Source organism: Prosopis cineraria, unplaced genomic scaffold (assembly GCF_029017545.1).
Source record: "Prosopis cineraria cultivar Desert tree isolate PC_DT_omini unplaced genomic scaffold, ASM2901754v1 PC3, whole genome shotgun sequence".
Taxonomy (NCBI): Eukaryota; Viridiplantae; Streptophyta; class Magnoliopsida; order Fabales; family Fabaceae; genus Prosopis; species Prosopis cineraria.
This window is the reverse complement of record NW_026555334.1, coordinates 42,564,996-42,577,315: the sequence shown is the minus strand read 5'-3', so window position 1 is coordinate 42,577,315 and position 12,320 is coordinate 42,564,996. Positions and strand designations below refer to the sequence as shown.

The following is a 12,320-nucleotide window of genomic DNA, read 5'->3' as shown; positions in this document are numbered from 1 at the left end:
GATTTCTCCAATGATTCGTTATCTGGTTTGCCATGAAGAAAAAGGAAAGATGTAAATTTTTTACCGTATCCGTCCTCACTTTCACCTCGCCTATCGCTCAGATTTCATATATTATTTACAATAGAAAAAATTAACTATTTAATTTTGACTTCATTACAACTCAATTCTTAAACTTTAACTCATTATAATTTAATCATTATAGTTTTGAGACTCTTACAACTTAATTTTTATAATTTTAACTATTTAAATATTAGTCCTTATATTTTAAATATAAAATTATAAATATTATAAATATTTTTAAATTTTTAATTTTTAGGGATTAGTAATTTAAAATATTAGCCCTAAATTTTAATATTTATAATTTTATTTTTTAAAATATAAAGACTAACATTTTAAATATTTAAAATTATAAAAATTAAATTATAAAAGTTAAAGTTTAAGAATTGAGTCACAATCGAGTTAAAATTATAAAAATCATGTTAATGAGTCAAAGTTTAAATATTAAATTATAATTAAGTTAAAGCTATAATGAAAAATGATTAATTTTGCCATTGTAAATAAATTTTTAATCAGACTATTCTTTGAAGTTTTATGGGAAACCATTTTATTAGTACCTATAGTTTCCCCCTATTTTTAATTTGATGCCTATACTTTTTTTTCTTTTTAATTCCTCCTTTAAGTTTCCTTTGTTAAACACGTTGCTCATTTGCTGTATGAAATCGCTAAAAGGACTTACGGAACATAGACAGCATTAACTTTAGGCCCTTGAACTTTGAAACTTTTAAGGCAGCCTGATACGATTTGGGATCATCGTTCACCGGAGAACTTCGCCTTCATCTTCGTTCAACATAAAGCAAGAGGGTGATTAGGGATCTCAGTTTACTAAGCAGAGTGGTTTCAGACATTAGGGATTTCAATTCTGCAAAAAGCAATTAGGTGACCCAGTTTCGTCTTAGTGTGTGATAGGGCGATTTGACTTTGTCTTCATGCAATGGGTCAATCTAGTTCATTAGAAAGAGGAGCTGCCATTCATGGATTAGGATTCAAATGGCTGCTTACTGGTTACTCCTCATAAGTTCATTCGAAATGCTTACTTAATGGTTACTACCGTATGTTCGAATAGTTGCTTTGAATTTGATGGGTTCTATATTAATTTTATGAACTTCATAGTTATAGTGTAATTTTATTTTAGGATAATAACAACTAGATATATTTTGATAGGTTTACTTATTGATTTTTTCTTTTCTTGAAAATGGTTCCCTTTTTATATGGGCCATAACCTCAGACAAATTCTAATTTCATGTCTAACACAATTGCGATGGTAGGTTGCTTGCCTTATGACCCCCAAGCTTTTATTTTTGAGATCATGCAGGACTTAGTGGCAGCAATCTGGTTTGGTAGCAACATTAATTCTTGAAAAGTATCAAGACAAGAACCTGATACAATAGAATAAGAGCATGAAGGACGAGAAACAACATTAAAAAAGAAGAAGAAGAAGAAGAAGAAGAAGACAAGTCAACAGACTGAAAATGAGAAATAAGAGTCTTAGCTAGATTGGTTGACTAAGTATAGCCCAATGCAGTTCAATGGCAGTGTGTTCAGAAAAAGGAAGTCCTCCACGATGTTATGAGCTTCCCTGGCCAAAAAATAATTAACAATCCACGATACAGAGATAGAACAATTTGTCCAAATGTCATCTTTTTATGTTCAGCAGCAAGTATCTCCATTTCTTTCAATTATAAGATCATTTCACATATGCATTGGGCTATACATATGCAGATAGAACAAGTTTTGCATGATGACAGAACCTTGTTATGAAATGACAAAATTACCTACAAAGATACACTCCTGGAGAAACTTGTTCTTATCTTATTTGTATAATTTTCGATTGATTGTTCAAGATTAAAAATTTGTGGTGGAAGTACCATATATTTTTAACAAATATTTCTATTTTAGGGTCCATTTGGTGTACTAGAAAAATAATATTAAAGATGAAAATTAACCACTATGTCCCAACCAAGTGGCACATTAATGTATTGTCCCTATTTGACATTGGTTAATTTCCAAACTAAGTTGCTCATTTTTTCAGAAATAAAAAATACTATAAATTTTCTTAGTGTTTGTCAAATTTCAAAAGTCTCATCTTTTTCCATTTTTTGATTATCATGCCTTCATATGATTATTTTGATTTACAATTAAGTTGAGAGACAAACTATTTAAATTGAAGCATCTATTCGAACAGACATGCAATTTGGGCATCAAGTGTTTAGTAAAAGAAAAATTAAGGCTAGTATGCATTTCGAATGAACCAAAGGAAGAAACCAAGAAGGAGATACGAAGATGTACTTTAAAAATAGAGAGACAAACTTACATATTCCAAATTGCAAATCCTCTTTCTTGTGAACAGGATTGGCCTGTAGCACAAAAATAAAATTGAATCACCCTATCACATGAAGATGAATAGCCTACTTGTTTTCTATAGAGCTTAGATCTCTAATTTCCTTAACTACTCTCTCTGGGGAACCAAGATCCTTAATTGCTCTCTTATTTTTTGTTGAATGAAGATCAAGTTGAAGCTCTTTGGTGAGCGATGATCCTTAATTCCCTTAAAAGTTGAAACTACGAAGGCAACTTGGTACTTGAGCTTCTGGGTTAACATCGTTTGTGTTCCATAAGCCCCTAAAGTGATTTTTAAATGTAGAGGGGGTTGTGTGTCTTGTTATATTTCCATTATTTAATCACAAATAACTCTAAAATTTAAGTTAATCAAGAGATTATCAAGTTTGAAATTTGTAATAATGGGGTCCCAAATTTTTGTAATTTAAAATTAAGTCAAACCATTTATTAGACTTTTAACTAAAGTAAAATAATGTTATAGAAGCATGAGATACCTCAAAAAAGTAAAAAGATTCAAAAATAGTTAAAAAAATATCACAAGCTAAAAAATAGAATAGTAGGCCACAGCTTGTGCACAATGTGCTGCAGCTTGTCACTTTGTGTGCCCTATGCTGCAGCTTGTTGCACGTTCATGATAGTAGATTAGGTAACTTTCGGCGTGCCTCATTTTTCTGTTCGATGTCCGAATGAAATGATTTGGATGCCTACGAAAAACTCATAATATAAACTAGCTAATGACATAGCTTTCACTTTCTAATCAAGTCACACTAAAAAGTTGAATATCCAAACATATTTTTACAATTTTTCTCAGCTTTCTCAACAAAACAGTGACCAAAACCCTATACAAGTTTCAAAAGCTATTTCTAATACCCAGACCATATTCATTAAACCAAGGACTAACAGTATAACATACCACGTGCACATATACACCATTATTTCACATTTTTATCTCTCAACCCCTTTCATAACAAAAAATAAAAAGGGAAGGTTTTAGCATTGCATTTCATGAAAAGTCAATCATATCATATTTAAAACAACCTCACTATACTTGTACTAGTATTTTGAACTTATCAACATTTACAATTATCATAATCAACATCTCAGGACCCAAAATACCTTCCAAACATCGTAACAACTATATAGTACAAGTGTAAAATGAAAATGCATCATGATTGACAATATACTTATCCATTACATAAAATAATTGAAGATAAGAGGGTTTATAGTAGGAACCTTAGATTCTTAAGCCTCTAGAAGCTTTTCCCTTTTCACGCTAGAGCAAGAGCCTATAAAATATTAGAAGAAAGAGATGGGTCTAGCCACTCAGTAATCAAAGTATTAATTAAATAAATACACATGATCGAAGTTGATTTTCTCAAAACATAAATACCATCATACATAACACAAAAATGTTATTCCTTATTTAATTCATAGTCATAATTTTCATCTTAAATCACACGATATATTGCCATAAGACACACAGAAGTGTGACAATGATCCCATTTATTATCACGTCTTGCCGTAAACTTAAACAACCAAGTGACATGTCATATGAACATATGTGTATGATCAAACCATCCTTATATCCTCCTTATTTTCTTTGACTGAAATCATGGGTTATAACATCAAATAGGGCTTCATTCGTGTGACTAAACTATCCAAGCTTACTAATTGTGAGGTATGACCCAACCAAAGATCACAGGACTCACTTTCAAACCACATCTTCCCCTACTCTCGATTCTCTGAGATATCATATACCCTAAGCTAACCTTCTCGATAAACTAGTAGAGATAGTTAGGTTCTAGTTCCTTGACAAATTTTGGGACAGTCCTTTAATAAATTATGGGATAAGGCTATGCCCTTATGCATCAGAAGGTAGCTGAATTGATATATGGATTTTAACTACTCCACTCTTTAGGTGAACTTGCTCTAACTAATCATGCCATATACGATGCTCGCTTGATTCATAAATTTTGTTTATTCAATATTAACACATTAGGCTTATAATAATACGCTACTAAGTGAGCATCCATAATATTTTCACAACTATTTTTCACTTTATTGAATCATCAACTTTAGTCGTCAATAAACCAATCATCACATCACATCATATCACACTTCTCATTCCAAAATACATGCGTGTTCATTGTTTTAAAAATCATCTTGACTTCAATTCCACATTTCAAGTCAAAATAAAACATTACGCATATTCACAATTCAACAATTATCAAAGTTCATAACATGCTTTTACATTTAAAGTCAAATCATACTAGTTAACATGCACATTTTACAATTAACAATCAATTAAAAAACAACTACTTAAAGTAGGGTTTCCTCGATTACCTCAAACTTTTGAGAGGTTAAAGGTTGACTTCTTAATACTTAGCTTCCAAGCTTGATTCACAAGCCATGTATGGTGCCAGAACGCTTAATCTACAAAAAAAAAATCTAAGCTCATTAACATTATCAATAACACAATTTCAACTTTCACACTTTCTCTTCTACAACACCCAACATCTTTATTTCTCACATTTGGCTTTAAACATTGGGTTTATTAACTATCTTTAGTTCTTAATATCATTAATGAGTTATTAAACCTCCATTAATGGCATTATAACTCTTTCAACAACCCTCACTAATGCCATTTTATGATATTTATGGCATTTACCAACCAATAACTTTTAAAAATATTAATACTAGATTTAAATACTTTAAATAATTCACATTAACTTCATTTAAGTCAAAGGCAATTTGAACCCATAACCTATATGAATCGAAAATTATCATTCCCATTCAAACCCTAACTCAAATCTTTGAAAAAATGAAACAAGAATTGAGGAAAAGGGTCTAAGAGCCTTGGTAATTAGGAGTTTCAAATCTTCTCCAATCTTCTCCAAAATCATGCCCTAACAGAGCTCTCTTCATTCTCCTCGTCTCTATTTTCTAACTCTTATGATTTTTCATCAATTCACGCCCCTTTTTTTTGTAGAATTTGCATCGTATGTCACGGCCTGTGGCATAAAGGCTTTTCTACTTGTTTTTTTTCTTCACTTTTTGATGCTCAAGTAACCTATTTTCTTTTTGGACCCAATTTATACCTGAAATCTCAACTAAAAACACTTGTTAATGCCTTTTGACTACACATCACGTAAAATCTTACTTAATTATCCTTAATTAGGATTATCATTAGAGGGTAAATTTTTAGTATGTTATATGTCTAACTGATGGAACGTAAAGGAGGGGAAAAAAGAAAAAATAGTATATGTACCAACTTAAAAATTAAGGAAAACTATAGGTGCTACCAAAATGGTTTTCCCAAATTTTATTTGATTGATTTTTCAACTAGCACGAATGTCTTGGATGGTTTATGATGCAAGTTTCTTAGTTACGTATAGATATAAACGGTACAAATAAAACAAAAATGTAACTGATGCTACAAAATTATTAAAATTATGAAATTATCATAACAATAAAAATTTGGAATTATAAGATAATCAATTTTATAACATGATAAAAATTGATCAACTTATTAATATAACAAAAGTTATGAAAATTTATATTTTTTTATAAAACACTCTTTCCATCCCAAATTATGAAATATGTTTAGAAAAAATTAGGCATAGCAGTAAAACTCATTAAATAAACTCTACAACTTTACTTTTTTAAAATAAAAATATAAAATTTAAACAACGCCATTCATTTAATATTTTATTTATAAAAAAATATTGAAAAGAGTGTATATATAAGAAGAATAATACTAAAAAATATCATTAATAAAATTTTATTTTTGTTAAAGTATTTTTATATTTTAAAATGCTGAAGCTCCTCCAAAAATATCTTACAATTTAAAATAGAAAAAGTAGTATTTAGGAGAAATGATGATAAAATCCCTCTAAATTGTATAAATAATAATTCAGTCTCTCAAAATATCATAATTTCATTGAAGTCCTTAAGAACTTCTATGTTAATAAATTTTAAAGTAAAAAAAATTATTTTACCCTTATTGAAAATATTAACTCTAATCATAACTTTTTCTTAAAGAATAATAAATTTTATTTTGTGAATCACGAGAGTTAAACTAGAAATCACATCTTATCAAGTGTGATTTTTGTTACTAAAAGATAAGTCCCAATCATAACTTTTACTTAAGAAATAATAAGGTTTGTTATGTAAATCGTAAGAATTGAATAAGAAATCATAACTTATCAAGTATAATTTTAATTATTAAAAAATAAGTTTTTAAAATGACAAACCTCATTCACAACTTTTATTTAACAAATAACAATTTTTATTTAAAGAATCGCAATAATTAAATAAGAGATCACAACTTGTCATAAAGGTAAAATAATTTTTTTAATTTAAAATTTATTGACACATTGGTCCCTAAAAATTTCAATGAAATTGTGGCATTTTAAGATATTAAATTATTATTTATATAATTTAAAAAGATTTTATTATTATTTTTTCCAATATTTATGCTTGGATAGGCATTTTGGTCAAAAGAAAATATCAAAGTTGTGATCTCATAGTCTAACTAGTGATTGGATGGAGAAAAGTATGATTTTAGAATTAAAAGAGAATCATGTGACATACATTTTATTATTAAAAAAGGTTCGTGAAAGTTTTCAAAACAAAAGAAAAGTTCACACAATTTAAATTAGACAGAGGGAATGTTAGTGCATTAAACTCAACTAAAAATGTGTTGATTTTCCTAGAATACCATTCTTTAATACTTTATATTAACTTGTGCAACCAATAACAATAATTTAAGAAAATAAAAAAGAAACCAATTTCTTATTTTTAAAACAAGGGTAGATGTTCATTTTGCCCTTGATGTTTTTCTTAAAGAGCACGTAGCACCCTAATATTTTTTACATAACATTTTTGCCCCTCACCTATTTTATTTGGAGCACGTTACCCATGCGTTAAATAAGGGCAAATGTCCTTTAAACCAATAGTTATGGCTTAAATGTCTTTTAGCTATGACTTAAACATCTCTGTGAGCGTTTTGGCTACGGCTTATAATGTCTTGGCTGTAGCTATAGTGCTTCTATTGGGATGACAAATCAAGCATGAACCTTCTTGCCTTTCAAAAACGGATTGTCATGCAAAAGTTCTAGTCTTGATTTATGTGACAATTCAAGTGTGAATCCTTTGTGCTTTCAAGCATGGAATGAATGACAAAAGTACCTAGCTTATTTCACGCTTGATCATGTTCCAAATCAAGCTTGAGTTGGCTTGGTTGGTTTTAGGCTCTTTTATATCAAATTTTGGTTCAAGTGATCATGTGACAAATCAAGCATGAAAATTCTCCTTTCAAGCATGAAATGTCACTTCTATAAAATGAAATATGATACTAGGTGACAATTCAAGTATGGATGTATTTAACATTCAAGTATGTTTGCTAAAAAAAAACATTCAAGTATGAATTGGAGCATATAAGATTCACTAAAAAATTTCATATACACAAGTGACAAATCAAGCGTGAATTAATTCTAATTCAAGCTTGAAACATCAAGCATTGTTTAACTTCTATGGTCCAATTTAAGTGTGATTCACTTTATTTTCAATCTTGAATTGACTATGTCAAGTCATATTATGCACAATAATGATTATTTCAAGCATGGATCATCTGAAATCAAGCTTGAAATGGATAATTGAATACTAGTGCACTCTAAATATATGAAATTTAAGATCAAAGGACATACAAATCCTTATTTTCCAATTTGTCTAAAATGAATGTGCACTATGTAATATACACTTTAAATGTCGTTACTACTTTAAATGAAGCTAGTTGATTCATTAATTACTAATTTAAAAATATATTGTTTGAGCCTGTTATAAGTAACCATAATTGGCTTCATCAGATTCAAAAGCATAAAAGTGACCACAACTAACTAAAGTGGCCATAATTAGGTTTAATAACAAGTCATTCATATATAACCGTATCAAAAGTGGCCATCAATACAATAGTCCTCAACAACCAAATCTAAATTCCTCTCCCCTTTATCTTCAATTTATACAACTTAATCCTTGTTTGTTTAAGTGACTTGAGGTGTGACCTTGTGACACTATCATATCCTACCCGCTTGAGTCTGGGTGCTTTGAAAGGAAGGTTTGAAGGTTGTTTGACATTTGATCCATCCCTATGGAAAGGCATTTTCCTTAAGATGCTTCTTGTGGAGTCTGTTTAAGTTTTTTGCTTCTCAAGCTGCTTTTCATTTGGGATGGAAAATCTAGTTTTAGGATTTGCATTATGAACCATATATTCTGCTGCAGTCCCCTATTCAATTACAACCTCAAAACTACGACCAGGCTATACAAATAAAACACAAGGTCACTGTAATCAAAATTACCAAATGACAGGCACACAAGCAAAAAAGTCATGATAAACAAAAGGAAAAAAGCTAACATTATATATTGTCCATCCAGTTTGTAAATCCACCTGACATCAAACATGAATCAGAAGCCAACAAACATGAATCTTTAAAGCTTTAGGCCAAAGATTCTTACTTGTAGCTCGATGACAAATCTGTGCCTCTACTTCTATTCTTGCCTGATCGCTCGCCTTCAATCTTTAGCTTCTTCTATTCAACCTTAGTTTGATTGCTTCAAATAGCTTTCACCTTCGTACAGGGTTAATAAGTTTCCCTTTCACTCCTACGACAATTCATTTAGGAAATTACTTTTCAACCCTTTTTATTTCAATCAAAAGGTCAAACTACTTTTACTTTAGCACTTCTCATCAAAGTTTACTTCAACTAAGCAATTTAATGCCAGGGCAACAAGGTGTTCAGAATAAAATAGAGAAGGGCAAAAATGCTATGTGAAAAAGGTTAAAATGTTGGGTGCTTTTCACAAAAAACATAAAGGGCAAAAATGGACCTTTATTCTATAAAAGCCAACTTATTAGTGAAAAGTAAGTATTAGACAAAAATTTGCACCCATTTCCTCGAAGTTTCCAATTCCCACATTCCTTTCTATTTTCCCAAATCTAGGACTTTTATAAAGAAAATAATGTTTCTGGCAAAAATAAAAAAAAAAGAAAATAAAGCTTAAGAACCCCAGCCAACAGTGCTTTATAAATAAGTAGTCGCAGTGCAAACAATACCAACAAAAATCTGATTGGGAAATGCACACCGTCGCCGTTAGCAAACGGTGGAGCCAGCGGGTTGTATCCGGTGAAGGTCTTAACCACAAAAACCTGTCGTTATAACGAGACAGCTTCCCCGCGTCTGCAAACTCTCCGCTATTATTCCCCTTCCCCATATACTCTTTCTTCAGTGTTTCTGTTTGACGGGTCTACGAAGAAGAAGATTGTTTGCTTTTTTCGTTCCCAAAAAAGTAGTGGGCAAAGTCCGGAGTTGAGAATATGGTTTCCAATTATATGATGGAGAACCGCGTCCACGTTGGCTGCGCAAGTTCTTCTTCCTATTCTTCCTCTTCTCGATTCTTGTATGGTTATACCCAAAGGTACTCTTTGAAGATCCCTTTTGATTTTCTTCTCGGGTCTTTGTCGCTAACTACCAATTTCTTATAATTGTTAAACCATTTTCTGTTCGAAAAGTTATATAGTTTACTTGCTTTTGTGGATTTGATGGTTTTGATTGAGTGCTTCCCGCCTGAGTTTGGAGGATTTTTGGAGATCTTTGGGTTAGGGCTACGCATAGTTTCCCCTTAGCGGTTTCGAGATCGCTTTCTCTCTCAATGGGTGGAGATTTAAGAGACTTTATGCCTTGTATATGTCTGTTCATCTTTCTTCTGTCTTTTTCTATAGAATCTGTTCAGTATGTAATTTAATTTATTTCTGGGTACATACACAGTTTATGTTTGAATCTTATACTTCCGGGCTTTTTAAAATATTTCTGGGTGTGAGGATTTTGTTATCTGATTTATTAGTTTTGGGATTTAATGGAGAAGTATAGAGGGGATTAATATGACGAAGGTGTTTATAAGCTTGTTTTGTGGGATTGTTTTTGGGGTGGCAACATTGAACCAACCAGCAATGATACTCGTCAACGAGGTGAGGTGAGATGGGCGATTCTCTTCTCACATCGCTGTCAATGGAGAATCATCACCCATCCACGCTCCTGTCCATGGATTCAAGTGCATCTTCTCACGAGGAACTGGATTTGGAGATGAATCGGCAAGTCATACTTTCCCGTCCGCCGGATATCAATTTGCCCCTGTCAACTGAGCGCAGCCCGCCTCCACCGTCGTGGAATTCTGACCCGTGTGATATATTAGATGTTGGTCTTGGCACTCAAGGATACGAGACTGGGGGTTTCCTCAACCCTCTCCCCAAAGGTGGAAAGAAGTGCTCAAAACGAGTTGATAGTATATGGGGAGCATGGTTTTTCTTCACGTTCTATTTCAGGCCCGCATTGAATGAAAAATCCAAGGCTAAGATAGTTAAGAACAACAATGGTGTTTCAGGGTTCGATAAATCTGATCTCAAGCTTGATGTTTTCATGGTTCAACATGATATGGAAAACATGTACATGTGGATTTTCAAGGAGAGGCCGGAAAATGCATTGGGCAAGATGCAGTTGAGGAGTTACATGAATGGCCATTCTCGCCAAGGGGAACCTTCATTTCCATTTAGTGTTGATAGAGGCTTTGTTCGATCTCACAGGATGCAACGAAAGCATTATAGAGGCCTATCAAACCCCCAATGTTTGCACGGCATTGAGGTTGTTTCATCACCCAACCTTGCAGGAATTGATGAGGATGAGCGAAAAAGGTGGGTGGAACTTACTGGCAGGGATTTCAATTTCATAATCCCATCTGAAGCAAGTGATTTCAGTTCATGGAGGAATCTCCCCAATACAGACTTTGAGCTTGAGAGGCATCCTCACACAGTCAAGAGTGCTTCAAATGCAAATCCAAAGAAACTTTTCAACGGATCAGGGCTTAATTTGTCAACTCATCCTTCTAACCACAGTAATGGCGGTGCAATGGATCTATCTCCTAGCAGCAAGAGGAGGAAAGATTTCTTCCCTCAGGCAAATGATGATGACAGTCACTTGGCTGATAATACTCCTTCAGACCGGATTTCAGATATGGAAATTCACCCAAGTGAACCACACTGGTTGAGTAACTTCAGTGGAGTAATGAGGAATGCCTATGGACCTGTTACGGCTGCGAAAACTATTTATGAGGATGAACAGGGCTACCTGATTATTATCAGTCTGCCGTTTGTCGATCTTCCAAGTGTGAAAGTTTCTTGGAGGAATACTTTTACTCATGCTATCATAAAGGTTACTTGTGTGAGCATGTCTGGGAAACCATTTATCAAGAGACAGGATAGGACATTCAAGCTTACAGATCCGTTTTCAGAGCACTGCCCTCCTGGTGAGTTTGTTCGAGAGATTCCACTTCCTACTCGGATTCCAGAAGATGGCAAGCTAGAAGCATACTATGATGAGCCAGGATCTGTGCTGGAGATCACGGTGCCAAAACTTCTTGATGGACCTGAAGAGCATGAAGTTCGAGTCTGCCGTCGCCCTCAACTGGGTGGTAATGATTTTATGTAAACTTGAGATATGCACTTGTGTAAAATTGCTCGGGTTGTCACCACCATGGTCCCTATATCATTGTTTTACTAACATTGTATGATGCAGTGTAATTTATATTTAAATGCGTCTCGCTTTTGTCTTTAGCCATTTTTCCCTTTGCATTCATTTGCATTCTTTGTATGATTGCTACTAATCTTTTATCATCCAATTCTCAACATTCTTAATTACATCGCTTGTCTGGATTGATCTTTGGAGATAATTTCCTTTGCGATAATTTTCATCTTATATTCTGTGCTGTCATCTAATGCCTGATTCATTTTTCTATTGTCGCACCAAACCATCTTTAACGTAAAGAACGACTTTGATCGGAGGTTACCCGCTGAGTGGTTTTACGTCCACTCAACC

General features: G+C 32.7%; 1 protein-coding gene across 1 annotated transcript; it reads left to right on the top strand.

Moving 5' to 3' along the window:
- Positions 1-9,549: 9,549 nt before the first annotated feature.
- Positions 9,550-12,058, top strand: LOC129306528 (uncharacterized). The gene is made up of 2 exons (XM_054947169.1): positions 9,550-9,870; positions 10,401-12,058. The coding sequence occupies exon 2, from the start codon at positions 10,431-10,433 to the stop codon at positions 11,931-11,933; it is 1,503 nt and encodes a 500-aa protein (XP_054803144.1). The 5' UTR covers positions 9,550-9,870; positions 10,401-10,430; the 3' UTR covers positions 11,934-12,058.
- The last annotated feature ends 262 nt before the right edge of the window (positions 12,059-12,320 follow it).